Here is a 17,311-nt window from a genome sequence, read left to right as displayed (position 1 = left end):
GCCGAGAGAGGGGAGCTCTGTGCAGGGTGCTGTGTCTGCAGAGAGAGGGGAGCTCTGTGCAGGGTGCTGTGTGTGCAGAGGGAGGGGAGCTCTGTGCAGGGTGCAGAGAGAGGGGAGCTCTGTGCAGGGTGCAGAGAGAGGGGAGCTCTGTGCAGGGTGCAGAGAGAGGGGAGCTCTGTGCAGGGTGCAGAGAGAGGGGAGCTCTGTGCAGGGTGCAGAGGGAGGGGAGCTCTGTGCAGGGTGCAGAGAGAGGGGAGCTCTGTGCAGGGTGCTGTGTCTGCAGAGAGAGGGGAGCTCTGTGCAGGGTGCTGTGTCTGCAGAGAGATGGGAGCTCTGTGCAGGGTGTTGTGTCTGCAGAGAGAGGGGAGCTCTGTGCAGGGTGCTGTGTCTGCAGAGAGAGGGGAGCTCTGTGCAGGGTGCTGTGTCTGCAGAGAGAGGGGAGCTCTGTGCAGGGTGCTGTGTCTGCAGAGAGAGGGGAGCTCTGTGCAGGGTGCTGTGTCTGCAGAGAGAGGGGAGCTCTGTGCAGGGTGCTGTGTCTGCAGAGAGAAGGGAGCTCTGTGCAGGGTGCTGTGTCTGCAGAGAGATGGGAGCTCTGTGCAGGGTGTTGTGTCTGCAGAGAGAGGGGAGCTCTGTGCAGGGTGCAGAGAGAGGGGAGCTCTGTGCAGGGTGCTGTGTGCAGAGAGAGGGGAGCTCTGTGCAGGGTGCTGTGTCTGCAGAGAGATGGGAGCTCTGTGCAGGGTGCTGTGTCTGCCGAGAGAGGGGAGCTCTGTGCAGGGTGCAGAGAGAGGGGAGCTCTGTGCAGGGTGCCGTGTCTGCAGAGAGAGGGGAGCTCTGTGCAGGGTGCTGTGTGTGCAGAGGGAGGGGAGCTCTGTGCAGGGTGCAGAGAGAGGGGAGCTCTGTGCAGGGTGCAGAGAGAGGGGAGCTCTGTGCAGGGTGCAGAGAGAGGGGAGCTCTGTGCAGGGTGCAGAGAGATGGGAGCTCTGTGCAGGGTGTTGTGTCTGCAGAGAGAGGGGAGCTCTGTGCAGGGTGCAGAGGGAGGGGAGCTCTGTGCACGGTGCAGAGGGAGGGGAGCTCTGTGCAGGGTGCTGTGTGTGCAGAGGGAGGGGAGCTCTGTGCAGGGTGCAGAGAGAGGGGAGCTCTGTGCAGGGTGCAGAGGGAGGGGAGCTCTGTGCAGGGTGCTTTCATTCCTCGGCAGCTCAGTCACAGTAGACCAACCTGTCACAACTGAAACTCCTCCCACTGCCGTTAAGCCACACCCTCCCAAGCCCTTATTGGTTTAATATTGTTTTGGAACCCCAGATTGACAGGACCCACAGACCACACCCCGCAACGTCACTTCACCGCGACCGTGACGTAGTCACCAGCGGACTAGAAGAGAGGAAGAAGGGGAAACAGTAGAGGAGGTGAGAGAGAAACATATACATGTTGCCATTGTACTGTGTGTCATATAGAGAGGACCTGCGTGTCTGCATACAGTGCTTATAGCGCATTCTCATGTTAAACCTGCCATACATGCATAGTATGAGAGAGACTTACAGCTGTACCTGGAGATTACTGGGGAGGCTTCACCCAGCAGTGGGGAGACAAGAGCCGAAGATATATATACACATATACACACACACCCTTACCCACTGAAGGGGCTGAAGATGACAAGGGCTGAAGAGGATATATATATATATATCTTGTCATCTTCAGTGTGTGTATATATATACAGTATATATGTATGTATGAAAAAGAAAAGGGAGTGAAGTAGCGCCAAATAAGAAGTGTTGAAATAGTGTAAAAATATTATTAATGATAATTTAAATAAATATTTCTAAATAGGCAAAATCACTAAAAATTATAAATGTGTATACTACAATTTAAAATTAATATATATAATATATTATGTGCTCCTATTTCGTGAAAAACAATTTAAGACAACACTCCAAAAACATGTGATAACATAAAATACAAGCAAAAAGAAAAATTGATATAAAAACCAGTCCTTCAATGAAAATCCTTAAATAGGAAAAAATAGTCCTGGTATGAGGGGATCTCCGGCAGCTCTCAAATAGGATGAACCACATCCAGATGATACCTATTAGAAAAGAGAGAGAGCGCACGCCACATAGCATAATACAGTACATTTATTGGGAAAGGGGAGAGGGGGGGTGGGGGGGTAAAAAATCCACTCACAAGGGTAGGTTAAAATCAAGCAGTGTGTGAAATGTATCACCGCCAACTCTGGTCACTCAGCCTGCAGTCCAAATCTCACTTGAAGCTGCTGGTAGATGTTCTCTGGTGCATGAGTAGAAAGGCTCCTTAAAATCTATGATGCAGTCTTTGAGTTTTAGGAAAATCTCCAATCTCTGCTGGCCGCAATGTGTATCAGCACTTGATACGGCGACCCTTTGAGAAAGTCACAGCACGTGACGAAATGCGTTAGGGAACGGAACTGCGTCATCACGCAAGCGCATGACAGGCCGTATCGAGCGCTGATACACATTGCGGCCAGCAGAGATTGGAGATTTTCCTAAAACTCAAAGGTTGTATCATTGATTTTAAGAAGCCTTTCTACTCATGCACCAGAGAACATCTACCAGCAGCTTCAAGTGAGATTTGGACTGCAGGGTCTGAAGGCTGAGTGACCAGAGTTGGCGGTGATATATTTCACACACTGCTTGATTTTAACCTACCCTTGTGAGTGGATTTTCTAACCCCCCCCTTTCCCAATAAATGTACTGTATTATGCTATGGGGCGTGTGCTCTCTTTTTTCTTTTCTAATGTATGTGTATATATATTTATATATATAATGTAGAGCTATCTGTACCGTGTTAGCCGAGCTTAATTATCAAAACTGAATAGACGATACCATTCTGTGGCTAACGAAATGCTTCTATTTGTGCGAGCTTTCGAGATACACTGATCTCTTCTTCCAGCGATGTTACATTGAATAAAGCAAGCAAGGGTTTTACATAAAAACAGTGCATCCTGGAATGTATCTGACTGAAACCTATACCTTCCCCTGTGCTGTATGCGATTTATGACTTAAGGTGTTAAATGGTCCCTGAATGTTGGTGATGTAAGAGTATGTGTGTAAATATAAATTTATAAAGTGCTTACAGTGCTTTCCAAAAGGTGTGTGTGGGAGTGTTTATCAATGGTGTGGGTAAGTGTAGAAATCTAAGAGGTTGTTGCATTACTATTAATGTGTGTAGATACTATGTGGTCCCTATTGGTATATAGGGATAGAATTACATTGTACATATGTATGTGTAAGAGGCAGCTGTGTCTGCATGCATATAGCGCAGTATGCATAGACATGGCCTTTAGCACTCATGGGAAGAGAGTTCTCTTGTTTCAGAGTAGTGACTCATGAAGCTGCGGTCTTGGTTTAGGCCACAGCTAGGTGTCCCGAGCAGTTGCATACATTTGTATTCATTAAACCTTCTCTCTTTCGGTGTTCTAAGATTACCTTTGAGTATGGCCACCTTCAGATCATTCATCCTATGGCCAGAGTCAGAGAAATGTTCGCCAACAGGACTGTCTCTTGTTCCGCGTGTGATGCTGTGGCGATGCAGATTCATTCTCTTGTTTAGCCCCATAGTCTCACCTATGTAGTAGCAGCCCCCTGGGCATTTCATGCACATGATTAGGTACACGACATTACTAGAGGAACAGGTGAACCTTCCCACCCGCCAACTTTGCCTGCCCCCGCCCCCCTCGCACCTACCTCCCGCCCCGGGCAGCAGCCATGGGTATCGGGGGGAGGGAGCACCAACGCACCTAATTAAACTCCACTGGGGGCCCGGCCGCGACCAGTCAGCGGGTCCGGGACACCAGCCCCGACAGACACCCCCCCCTCCCCCCCTGCTGTTGGCAGCCCTGCTTCCACTGCAGCAAGGGATTCTGGAAAATGACATGCAAATAGTATTAATTAGGCCTATTAAGCCCTTCAGCTCAGGGTTGTATTCCAATGGGATCCAGTCCTCTCTGGCATCAAAGAGTTAATGTTTCAACCCATTGAAGACTTTCCTACCCATTCTTATTGTAATTGGCTTGGTAGACTTTATGGGGCCATTTTAACACCTTTTGCTTCCAAAGGAGTCTGCATCATATAGCAAGTTGCAGGGTTAGTGGGGAAATGGTGAGAGTCAGGAGCTTAACTGCAACTTGATGCACCCTATGCACAGTTTGTTTTGATAGGCTTAAATGTTTGACAAGTCTTCCCTCCTCCCTATATCTAGGCAGTATGATGAACTCCTCGCAAGGCACCGTGGGCAGCGATCCGGTTATTCTGGCTACAGCTGGATATGACCACACGGTGCGCTTCTGGCAAGCTCACAGCGGCATCTGCACCCGAACAGTTCAGCATCAAGATTCAGTATCCTTTTAAAGCCCAACTGTGCAGAGTCTCTTATGCCTAGATTCAATAAAGGTTGATATGGATAAATTGGTGCCACCTTTATCTCCCTTCCCTGCCAACTACACCTGCACCCCCTTCACCCGTCCTGACCAAAGACTTTGCCACCTACCTCACAATTAAGATTGTCATTCAGACTTAACATCTCTTCATATCAAGCTCCACATGCATCACCTACGTACAGGGGCGTAGCTATAGCGGGTGCACACGCTCTTGTGGGACCAGCTCTCCCCAGCCCCACCTGCCCCCCCTGTAGAGACAGGCGCGGGGAGATGGTGTATGGTGGCGGGCCCCCAGGGTTAAATAATAATCCGGTTGAAGAATCGTGCCCAGTGGTTTGATCCGGAAGTCTTTCTTACTGCAAGAGCACGCTCCTCCCCTACTGTCCTGCTCTTCCTCAAGTGCTGATTCTTCTACCGGCTTATCCTTTAACACTGGGGGCCCGCCACCACATACCATCTCCCTGCGCCTGTCTCCATTACCACAGGTAGGCATGGAGGAGAGGGGGGGGGGGGAGATCTGATGATGTGGAGAGCTATGATGATGATGATTGGGGAAGGGAGAAAAAAATTGCAGTCAGTGATAATATTAATGGGGCCCTGAAAACTTGTTTGCCCGGGGTCCCGCGCATGTCTAGCTACGCCACTGCCTACGTACCTCCCCTCACACACCTAAATCTACCCTCCGCTCATTTTCCCCTGTAACCGAGGATGAGATCCCTGTGCAACTCTCGTCATCTCTCCCTACAACCTTGATCCTAGTCCCTCATCTTTCCTCTGCAAATAATATTTCAGGCTGTGGTTTCCCAAAGTACATGTTTTGTAGCCTTGGTTATGCACTTGCATTTATTAAAACAGAAAATGCTACTAGAGAATTGTAATTGACAGGGCTCGAAAAATCCACTCGTCCACTCATCTGGAGTAAGTGATGAGTCATGGAGCTGTGTCACTGCCGGACACTGTGCTGAACAGATTCCCTACCATGCCTTGCACAACGTAATACAAGGCATTGTATGGTGCAACGTCAGAAGGTGAATGAGTGATTTTTGGTGTGTACTGATGAGCCTCAATGGTAGTTTTGGGAATGGTGAGCCTCAATGTGGTGGTTTTGGGAATGGTGAGCCTCAGTTATAGGTATTGAACATTGGTAGTAGGTATATTGATTTTGGATAAACTGAATTCCTTTGCAGGTAGAGTTACCATTTGAATGGACAACATAAGAATTTATCATATATGCAGTTTGGGCTTGAGCTTTCAAGACTTCATATGATACTCATGTTGGTCCATTACCTGCCAAGTCAATAAAGAACAGTTTCCATTTTCATGCCAGAAGGTAGAGTGGGAGGAGTCCAGACAGATGCTAGAGCTCCGGAGTGGGGAATGCTGCTTTTGTAACATCTGTATCTATAGAACTGACCTATATTGTTCCTTAACTGAAATTCGTAGCAAGTGAATGCCCTTGAGGTGACCCCGGACCGCAGCATGATAGCTGCAGCAGGTGAGCTTCACACTATTTCCAGTGGTGTTTGGTAAGTTGTGTGTCTTGCGGGTTGGATTCTTTCCTCAGCTGGAACTTACACTCATTTTAAATAGGGACACTTGTTTTATAAAAAAAAAAAAAATTTCAGAGGCATCTGACGGCCACCTCTTGGGTGGAATTCAGCACATTTTCTGGTGCTCATTGCATGGCTATAGAGGGCCAATTTTATATTATTAGCATCATCCACTTACTGAGCTGAGGGAAATGGGAAGAAAGTGAGCTACACAAGAGTGTGTGTGTGTGTGTGTGTGTGTGTGTGTATGTATATACACACACACGGCTTAATCTGGAGTCGACAACATTGTTTTTCCAGGAGCAGTACCTTTACCACTATACCACACCTCCACGATACCATGATATTACCAAGGAGGTGTCATCTGTTGATGTCCATCCCCTCTTCGCTTGCTTGCAGGGTATCAGCACATCCGTATGTACGACCTGAACTCCAATAACCCCAACCCTGTCATCAACTATGACGGCGTGAGCAAGAACATTACCTCCGTGGGGTTCCATGAGGACGGTCGCTGGATGTACACGGGTGGCGAAGACTGCATGGCCAGGATCTGGGACTTGAGGTAAGTGGCCACAACGAGAGATCAAGTTCAGAGGTTGTTAAATCCCCAACAAGAAATAACTAGGAACACCCAGGGATCCAACGTTTTCCTAAAAGAAACATTTAGCACCCTGTTTTTTATTTTAATCTCTCCTTAGATCCGATATTAGACTCACTGGGTCATTAAGCAGCTGGGCCATTATTTCCGATGGAGAATACAATCTGGTAATTCGAGGGGTGGGGTAGGGTAAACTATTACAAATACAATATTCGGGATTGTACCCTTAACCTCATTGCGTTACAGGCATTTATTAACTTCCAAAATGTGTTAAATATATTATACTCGTGTCATTTTTTTTGTATTCTTGCTTCTTTAAATGATATGTGATCTTCAAAGAGGATTCAAAAAATATTCTAGACATTCAGTCTGTTTTATCGTCATCCACCGTTTGCCAGTAAAAAGCTGCAATAAAAGCTGCGGTTTGCTCTGGTTCTAATACGAACACTTTTCTCGGCAGGTCCCGGAACCTCCAGTGTCAGAGGATCTTCCAGGTGAACGCTCCCATCAATTGCGTCTGTCTCCACCCCAACCAGGTAATCGGATCACTATTGAACATTTGCCCCACTCCGTAATGGAAGAGCAGATCAGGGTGACCTTCCCACAGGGTGGGATAGACATGATGGATCACATGTCCCTCATGTTTTTGTCCTTGATCTTGTAGAACTCAGATCTTTTGTACAATTGTCGCAGGTACTTTGGCATGTGGGAACAGAAGGAGCCGTATGGCTATTCATTTATTAAGGTTTCTGCTCATCTTGTGCAGGTTTAATATTACTGTTTCAGCATATGACCAGCGTCTCGTCTGCAGGTTGGTCAAATCTTATTTTCTCGTCTCATTTAAAGGAGCAGTACTTCCCTCTTCTGCTTAAACATTAGATATGGGATGGGCAATCCCATATACTTAGAGGGCCACGTGTGAGGCACTTGAGTGTATGTATAAACTATACATAAGCTATAATTATATTATATACACTCATAAACTGGATAGTGCACTCAACCTAAGGATAAGATATGCAAAATACCCAAACATCCAGGTAAAGAACAAGCAGCACATCGCAGGTGAGTATCAAAAGTATTCATATCACAGCATGAACCAACGATTCGGTCCCTAAAAGTAAAAATATATATATATCGTGGCGAGCTCCTATTGGCCCAAGATTTTTTTGTTGATAGATATATATATATATATATAGAAAAAAATATTTTACCAGATGGGGATCCAGGCAAAACGAGACAGCACACAGTCAGGGAAATCCAAAGTTGATGTATTCAAGACAAATACATAGGCACTGCATCCAACGTTTCGGTCATCATACAGTGACCTTCCTCAGGGACGTGCCAATATATATATATATATATATATATATATATATATATAATACGCGCGCGAACACACGTGCAGAAGGGATGTTGAAGCTTCTTCCCCTCTTTGGTTAGCTGGTGAGTCCTGTCCCACACCGCGGCCCAGTATGTATCAGAGAAAATAAATACTTTGGCGCATTAACCTAAAAATGTTTAAAAAAATCTACAATGTCAGAAAAAATCAGCGATGGTGATTGAGCAAATATGTCACCAAGATTCCTAATGACAAAGCATGAGATACTTATATATGCACATAAATTGACATTTATTTAAAATACAAAACAAAACAAATTAAAATGTAAGCAATTACATCAATAATAACACATTTGTAAAGCCTGAACCTTGATTGTGCCAATATTGGGTATCCTGTATATATTAAGTGTCCAGAAAATGAAGTAGATATTTGAACTGGGCTATAACACATACATAAGAATAATGTGTATATATTGCGGATTCCTCTGATTGTCGAAAGTACCCTCATATATTGTATTCTTATTTTGGTTTGCACTTGTGTTTTGTGTGTGTTGCAGGCTGTTTGCCAGGTATGTGGGAGAGGGATAGTCGGTTCTTCTTTAGAATTGATATATCAATTTAGTATAGTGATTTTTGATTGGAGTTGGCATCAAATTAATGTTGCATATAACACCCTTAAGGTGCTATGTATGGAGAGGTGTTTTGTACCTGTCAGGCGAGTTCTTCTTTTAGAAGCTGTTGATTACTGAAGAAATAGGTGTATCACCTTTTAATTGTGGGTTTTTCTGATCTTTGAATGGGTTTTGTAAAGCAGTATCCCTGGGGTGCTCTGGAGTGCTGTCACTATCGATGGCGTGTTCTCGCAGGTACCGATGCCTCAGTACAGCTTCACTGCGGGCATCTGCTGCCTGGGACGTAACCTCCTACACTCGCCGTGTCCACCTTATACTCTGGCGGCGTGCCTCTAGGACACCCGCTCCAAGAAACCGGACCGCAGCCTTAGCACAGGGACTCGTCTGTGCACCTATGGTCCTCTCCAAATGATGCGTCCGTCCGTCTGATCGTTTGGCGATTCAAGACCCCCTGCTCCAAACAAATCGTGTGCACGATCTTTCACAGCGAGCGCCTCTCAGCCACGGGGTCAAACACTCTCTCTCCATAACTGCAATCGGCAAACAAACCTCCTTCGTGATCGTCGGTTTGGCGCCAAATTAAAACGGCACACACGGTAGTTGCAAACAGGTCACAGGTAAATTGTACAGGTGCTTACCGGGTTCAGGCTCCTCACCCTATGCGTTTCACCAATTCTGACTTCCTCAGGGGTATAATTTCCTGCTGTTGTCCTGCACCTTTTATACTGATCACATATTAAAACAATTAATCTCACAGAAAATTATACCCCTGTGGAAGCGTCCATCTATATATATAGATATATCTAGCAGACCAAAGAAAGGACACCTCAAGAGCAGACTTGTGAGGTTTCGTAGGCCCATGTCTAAGGAACGCGTACATTGGTCCGTTAAGTTATCGCTATATGCAACAATCTTCATGGTGGCAGAAAGACGTATAATAAGCATCCAAAGTTCTCCTTGACCGTAGCTCTACAAAACACATTGTAACCAGTTGTTTATTGTGCGAGACGGCAGCTTAGTGGTTAACGCATACTTAGGAATGAACCCTGCAGCTCTTCCCTTTGGCTGCTGTTCTGCACAGTTCTTATTTCTCTGTGACCTTTTTTCAGAGCTCCCTGCGGGTCAGGTGTTATCCTGCAACTGGGTTTTACATGGCAGATAAGCTTGTGGTTATAATGGGCCCTTGTTATGTGGGTGACTGCCCTCATACAATGCTCCTTTTGTTCCCCAACAGAACGAGAGAGCCTCTCCCAGCCCCGTCAGCCTTTCTGACTCCTGTGCTGTTTATGTGCAATGCTTTGCAGCTTTTCCATCGCTATGCATTGCTTGGCTACTCTCTTATTAGCAGATCGCCTTGCGTTAAGACCTGGGGTGCTCGCCTCCAGTCCTCAAGACCTCCACACCCCCCTCCCCAACAGGTCAGGTTTGAAGGATATCCCTAAACAGCACAGGTGGCTCGGTCAAAGAGCCTGCTTCAGCACAGGTGGCTCAGTTGAAGACTGAGCCACCTGTGCTGAAGCAGGGATATCCATAACCTGACTTGTTGGGGAGGTCTTGAGGACTGGAGTTGAGAACCCCTGCGTTCAGCAGTTAGTGCAGCGTTTCTCAACACTCACGCGACACCCCAAGTCGGATTTTCCAAACCAAACTTATTGAAGCCTAAAAAAAAAGTGCCCCGCTGTTTCTGCCATCTTCGGCAATACCATTTCCTTGCCAAAGGCTGCACAACCAAACAGCTGAAACGCCGGGTCACTTGGTTTTTTTTTGGGCTTGAAAATGTTTGTTTTGGAGAATTCAAAAGTGCTTTAATTCTTCTTTTCTGGGGCTCACAAAACAGGGGGAAGCAGCGGCTCTATCCCTGGCTTGGGGAGCATCGTGTACGTAGCCCAGCTTTTGATTTCATTACTGTTGTGCAACATATTCTTTGTTTTACACTCCCCGCCTCCAAGCCGGTCCATATTTTCGGGATAACCGGCTCATTCGACAGGCCCATATAAGATTGGTGCAAACGTGCGCTTCATCATTTACTGTATAGATAACGCCTCAAATGTGATCTTACTGTGGTGTCCCGGCGAGAGGGCTGGGAAACGGAATCAGGGTGTTTGGGCTTTTTCTAGAACCTTAAAAAATATATATACTTCTTCATCAAGCCCTCAAAACCATAATTATATGTTAAAATGGGCTGAAGATCTCGGGATAGAAATAGGGAAGACTGGGAGGATATCTGGGAAGCAGCAGCCAAAACTTCAATCTGCACGCCCACGAAAGAAAACATTTATAAATGTTATTCCAATGGTACCTAACCCCGAGTAGGCTGAGCCAGATCTTCCCGGGCATACCAGATTTATGTTGGAGGGGGAGTGGCCAGAGAGGAAATCTGGTACACATATGGTGGACCTGCCCAAAGATACAAATATTCTGGATACGTATCCAAAATCTGCTTCAGGAATCCACGGAGCTGAGAGTCCCTCAGGACCCCTTGATATACCTATTGGGTAAACCCATTGACGAGGTTCCCTCCCCAGTAGGAAAATTGATTTCGTTCATACTTACAGCAGCTCACTGCTTAATAGCAGCTGCCTGGAAAAATATAAACGTTCCCTCCAAGCAGACAATAATCAAAAGACTAAATGGAGTTAAATTGATGGAACAATTGTCGTCCAAGCTCAACCAAAGACTAGAAGAATTCCACAAGGTTTGGGATCTTTGGACCATATCCTAACATTAAGTCAGAGATATATAATATATCATAAATAATAAAATACATAAATAATAATATAAAAAAAGGTTCAATCTGGTCTCAGCTGGCCCTGAAACCAGAACTCCGGACCCTGTTTGCGCGCACCTCTCCCCTCCCCTCTTTTCCCCCTCCCCTGGCCCCCCTCTTCATCTTTATCTATCCCTATTCTTAATCTTTTCTATCCTATGAATCCATCTCATCGTAATACACAGAGTATGAAGAAGTGTACAGTTAATATAAAACATTAAGCTAAGCTAAGATAAAAAAAAATTCCCTGAACAAACGTTTATAAATGCCGAACTGTTGACTATAATTTAATATGTACACTGAATTTGTGAATACAAAACAAAAAAAAAAAAAAATTTGAAACAAAAAAAATATATATATTTCAACTTCAGAGATTAACATGAAAACATTATTGCACTTTTTGTTGACCTGAAGGCAATGTATTAGGTTAATGTAAATGTCCTTTTGTGTACACAGTTACACAGTAGAGGAGGTTGAAAAAAGACATATGTCCATCAAGTTCAACCTATGCTCAATTTTGACTACAGATACTTTATCCTATATTTTGATCCAGAGGAAGACAAACAAACCCCAGTTAAACTGTATCCAATGCTGTCTCATTAGGGAAAAATACATTCCTTCCTGATTCTGTAATGCACTAAACTTGTATATGACTACCTATTTTTCTCTCCCTAGACTTAATTTTCAATATGAACCTTTTTAGAGGACAATTGAATATATATATTATGCAACTGATTAATATATATATAATTATTTTCCTTTTATTTATTTTTTATTGAGATGCAAGTTACATTGTGAGAATTGCCAACTACCATAGCCAATCACACTGCTCCATTTCTCTGTGCATCTGCGTAGGCGAAATAAGAGCTTGAAAGCACATTGGATAATGCGGTTTATCTACTGACACGTCCCCGATTTTATAACCTGAAATAATTCCCACCTCAGGCTGAGCTGATCGTCGGGGACCAGAGCGGAGCGATTCACATCTGGGACCTGAAAACGGACCACAACGAGCAGCTTATTCCCGAGCTGGAGGTTTCTGTCAATTCTGTCCACATCGACCCCGACGCCAGCTACATGGCGGCTGTCAACAGCTCGGTGAGCCACGGGAGTGAGAGCGCAGAATGAGCCAGGCGGGTTAGACATCTGGTTATAACGGGGGTCTCCTCCTCAGGGGAACTGCTACGTGTGGAACCTGACGGGAGGAATTGGGGACGAGGTGACGCAGCTCATCCCCAAGACCAAAATACCGGCTCACAAACGCTACGCGCTGCAGTGTAAATTCAGCCCGGATTCCACGTGAGTACCGGCTGCACTACTGGTCTCAAACCAGAGAACAGGAGTCACCGCAATAGCTTCATGTTAGAGCATATGGTCCATTAAGTGCAAGGCAGCACAGGCACTAAGGGCTAAAATGGATGTCTGCCGAAGGGGTGATCGGCACGTCTTCAACCACAAATCTCCATAGTCATCATCACCAATTCGGCAGATATAGAATTAGGCCCTAAATGAAAGACTGTCCATAGTATAGAATGGTGACACAGAGAACGGCAGCACGATAGGGGGGCCCGGAGTCTGTCCCTGTCACAGTTAGACCCCAAGTTTCCCCTCTAGTGCAGGAGAGAAAAAGCAAAGTCAGGTGAGTGTCTCTTTCAGCTCTGTGTCAGTAATAAGACGCAGGTACCGAACACTTCCCTCCGACTATAGGGTGCTTCAGATGGGAAATACTGATCAATGTCTTAGAGCAGGGGTGCTCAACTCCAGTCCTCAAGCGCAAAGTCCTGCTTCAGCACAGGTCTTTGACTGAGCCTCTGATTGAGCCACCTTTGCAGAAGCTGTGATATCCTGAAAACCTGACCTGTTGGAGGAGCTTGAGGACTGCAGTTGAGCACCCCTGTGTTACAGGAATCTTCTGGCAGATGAGACTCGTACTGCATGGGGAAGATGCTGTATATCCGGCGACCCACTGATTGATAGCTGCTGTATACACTGCGACCCTCTGATTGCTGCTGTATATACTGCGACCCGCTGATTGATTGCTGCTGTATATACTGCGACCCACTGATTGATTGCTGCTGTATATACTGCACCCGCTGATTCAAAGCTGCTGTATATATTGCAACCCGTTGATTGATAGCTGCTGTATATACTGCGACCTGCTGATTGATAGCTGCTGTATATACTGCGACCCGCTGATTTGATAGCTGCTGTATACACTGCGACACACTGATTGAAAGCTGCTGTATATATTACGTCCCGCTGATTGAAAGCTGCTGTATACACTGTGTTCCGCTGATTGATAGCTGCTGTATACGCTGCGTCCCGCTGATTGAAAGCTGCTGTATACACTGCGTCCCGCTGATTGAAAGCTGCTGTATATACTGCGTCCCGCTGATTGATAGCTGCTGTATACACTGCGACACACTGATTGAAAGCTGCTGTATACACTGCGACACACTGATTGAAAGCTGCTGTATACGCTGCGTCCCGCTGATTGAAAGCTGCTGTATACACTGCGACACACTGATTGAAAGCTGCTGTATACACTGCGACACACTGATTGAAAGCTGCTGTATACACTGCGACACACTGATTGAAAGCTGCCTCCAATATGAAGGTGGCCCTTTCCTTGTGATTATTTGGGCTTTATTAAAGGCTGTTCTGTACTTTCCAGGCTTCTGGCCACATGCTCCGCTGACCAAACCTGCAAAATCTGGCGGACCTCGAACTTCTCTCTGATGACAGAACTGAGTATAAAGAGTAATAACCCGGGGGAGACCTCTCGGGGCTGGATGTGGGACTGCGCCTTTTCAGGGGACTCGCAATACATTGTCACCGGTAAGGCGTTTCCTTCCAGGCGTTCCGGTGGGATTAGAACAGGACTAGCTGGGGCTACTGCCAACCGGGAATAAACCGGCGGTCTGCACGGATCGCCATTTGTTTAGGTTTTAGATCTTTTATTGCCCCTTACAACGCTGTTTTTATTTTTTAACTCTGATACTCGGTTTCGGAGTATTTGAAATATCAGGTGTACGGGACATTAAAATGGAGCCCAGGGCAGTCTAAACACTAACAAAACCCTGGCAAGCTCTCAGAGCTTGCTGTGGTTTTGTGTGTTTTGTTAACCTATTCTCCGCTGTCTCAGCTGTTGGGGGTTGGTGGCTCCCCCTTCCCAGGATTTAAGCTCGCCCCTCCCCACTTCCCACGTTAGTAGGTCCTTTCATTCATCTGGATAAAGATCCAATGTGGTCTTTCTCCCTCCTAATAGAGGTAAATGAGAATTTTAATCCTAATAGAGGTATATTAGTATTTTATCTGGAAGTGTTAGGCCTTGCGAACAGGTGTCTGCCTTGTCGTAGCTCACAGGCTTACAATGCTTTGGCCAAAGGGTTAAACTAAATGACCCTTTTTCAAGAGAATATATAAGTATTTTACTGTGTATTTTTGTCATGTTGGACGTAGCATTGGGCTTCTCTGTCGCCAGTCTAAACACTACCATGGTAACCGCCGACACTAGAAATGAGAAAAACATGATTTTTAACTAATAAAGAAACCCATTAAAAGCAGCACATGCTCAGGGGGATAGGGGGATAGAAACATGCTCAGGGGGATAGAGAATAATATTATGAGTTTAAAGCAGCAATCCTGCTTTCCTTTCCTTTTCTAAAGCATTGTAGGATTGAAGCAGGGGGTCTCCGGAGCGACACCGTGTTCATTTTCAGCTCCGGGACCACCTGTTTACCTCCGTAGGGGGCACCGGTATCTCTTTAAATGTCCCGGTCACGCGGGCCAATAGGAAGCCACAAGGGATGACGTCACTGCTTCCCATAAGCCCGCGGGACATTTAAACGCCGCCATTTCCATAGCCCCGTTGGAGCTGCTGCCTGCGCAGATACCGGCACCCCCTACAGAGGTGAGTATCGCGGGAAGCACGGGCTGAAATTAACGCGGTTCAGCTCCGGAGACCCCCTGCTTCAAACCTACAATGCTGAGGGAGGGGGTTATTATATGGGGGGAGGGGGGCTTATGGAAGAGTGCTGCTTTAACTTGCGGTGGATAAATGAAGTGTGTATGGACGCAGAACAAAAGTGTGCCACTCTGTGTACCACTAATAAGGACATGATTGTTTCTTTCGTCCTTTATTTTGCTTCAAGGCTTCCGTGCAGACCAGCATCTGTCCACCCCAAACCTGGCTCCCTAAATGTCTCTGACATACAGCGGAGACAACTGCAGTCCTCAAGGGCCACCAACAGGTCAGGTATTGGGGATAGCCCTGCTTCAGCACAGGTGGCTCAGTCTTCGACTGCCCCACTGATTGAGCCACCCATGCTGAAGCAGGGATATCCTTAAATCCTGACCTGTTGGTGGCCCTTGAGGACTGGAGTTGGCCACCGCTGGGGTAGACACTACAGAAATAAGATTATGTTGTTAGTATTCGTTTTTGTTTCGTGTAAAAGATCTGGGTTTGCAGTATAGTAGTGCGCTCCACGTGAAGGTTTGTAAAGGATCAGTCCTAGTATATCGCATGGGTTTAATGAATGCATTGAAGCGAGTTCATGTTCATCAGCCTCACTACTTGTTCTCCGCTCCCTTCGCTAGCCTCCTCGGATAACCTGGCGCGGCTTTGGTGCGTAGAGACTGGCGAGATCAAGCGGGAATACAGCGGGCATCAGAAGGCAGTGGTGTGCCTGGCATTCAACGACAGCGTGTTGGGGTAACCGGTCCTGCCTGGGATATCACATGACTTCTGCGTCACTGGAAGGAAGAGTACGAACTGCACAATGTACACCACATGCGGACTACTGACGGGCGGAGAGTAAAGGCAGAACGCTGGACATCAGATCTACAGCTAATAACCCTGTTTGTTGCAGCCTGCCCCGGCACAGGAGTTAAGCAATCCATTCACTGCCAGGGAGGGGACATGGCGAGGACATTGTAACTATAATGTGTATTTCCTCTCGCACGACATCAGAGATGTCACGGTGCTGAGCAGGTTATCTGCGTGCGCAGGGAACAGGAGCGGACACTTCATGGGTTCTCAGGAGGATTCTTGTCCTGCTGCGTGCGCAATAACCGTGTGAATAAAGCGGCTCATTCTGCAGGGAACTCCGGAAAGAGTCTGTGCGTTGCTCTTCCTCTTTATTACCCTTATTACTGGAGACGTATGAGCACACAGACATTATTATTATTATTATTATTTCTTCTTCAAACCCTCGGCTTTCAGATACTTGGCATTTGTTAGTAACAAAATCTTATCGAGCGGAAACATGGCAGCGTTAATCAGAGGTCAGGAGCTGTGTCTGTCTCCCCCTTCCCACCCTACTAAATTTAAACTACAGGGCTACTTATAGATGTTAAGAAGCCCAGTAGAATTGGATCTGGGACCAGTGCTCATAGTAGGATAGTACCACGGGGATTAGATTACCACTACTCTTTGTGTGTAATACCTACATTGCTGCCACTTTATATACACCTAGTCTTCTTTCATTGTAATTAAAAAGGTTTATTGCAGAAAGACAACCCCTCCTTTTTAAAATCATAGATATTGTAGAGGTAGATCTCTCAAATATGGTTCAAAGAGCTTTGTCCCAATGTTTTAATATGTGTTTGGATTAAAAATTCTATGAAGGAGCCAATTTAATCTCTGCCTCAATCTTGTGCTCTTACCCCTCCCTTCATTGCCTCCTATTTGATGCTAAGCAGTGGTGGCCAACTCCAGTCTTCAAGGGCCACCAATAGGTCAGGTTTTCAGGATATCCCTGCTTCAGCACAGCAGGCTCAGGTCTTCAGCAGGGATTTCCTGGAAACCACACCTGTTGGTGGCCCTTGGGGACTGGAGCTGGCCACCCCTGATCTAAAGGACGTGGGTAACTAAACATCGTGCCAGCGGACACCTTGATTTTAACTCTCTTCTGGCAAAGGATTCACCCATCAAAGGAATACATGGCTGTTCGTCTGGTATTAAAGGTTGGTTAGAAGCAGCACTGATGCAAACTGCTCCTCTCCCTGTCCCATCTG

The 17,311-nt window shown here is 46.2% G+C and overlaps 1 protein-coding gene across 1 annotated transcript; it reads left to right on the top strand.

Moving 5' to 3' along the window:
* The first annotated feature begins 1,281 nt into the window (after positions 1-1,281).
* On the top strand, positions 1,282-16,929 carry MLST8 (MTOR associated protein MLST8). The gene is made up of 9 exons (XM_075565694.1): positions 1,282-1,403; positions 4,231-4,367; positions 5,852-5,903; positions 6,358-6,520; positions 7,017-7,092; positions 12,239-12,391; positions 12,468-12,592; positions 13,968-14,131; positions 15,893-16,929. The coding sequence occupies exons 2-9, from the start codon at positions 4,236-4,238 to the stop codon at positions 16,009-16,011; spliced, it is 984 nt and encodes a 327-aa protein (XP_075421809.1). The 5' UTR covers positions 1,282-1,403; positions 4,231-4,235; the 3' UTR covers positions 16,012-16,929.
* Positions 16,930-17,311: the final 382 nt, after the last annotated feature.

This window comes from Ascaphus truei, chromosome 11, assembly GCF_040206685.1.
Source record: "Ascaphus truei isolate aAscTru1 chromosome 11, aAscTru1.hap1, whole genome shotgun sequence".
Taxonomy (NCBI): domain Eukaryota; kingdom Metazoa; phylum Chordata; class Amphibia; order Anura; family Ascaphidae; genus Ascaphus; species Ascaphus truei.
This window is presented reverse-complemented; position numbering and strand designations above follow the sequence as displayed.

Coding starts and splice junctions, on each gene's coding strand:
- MLST8 (XM_075565694.1), top strand. CDS start 4,236: ATGATGAACTCCTCGCAAGGCACCGTGGGCAGCGATCCGGTTATTCTG. Junction 5,904..6,357: donor CAGCATGATAGCTGCAGCAG/GTGAGCTTCACA, acceptor GCTTGCTTGCAG/GGTATCAGCACATCCGTATG. Junction 7,093..12,238: donor TCTGTCTCCACCCCAACCAG/GTAATCGGATCA, acceptor TTCCCACCTCAG/GCTGAGCTGATCGTCGGGGA.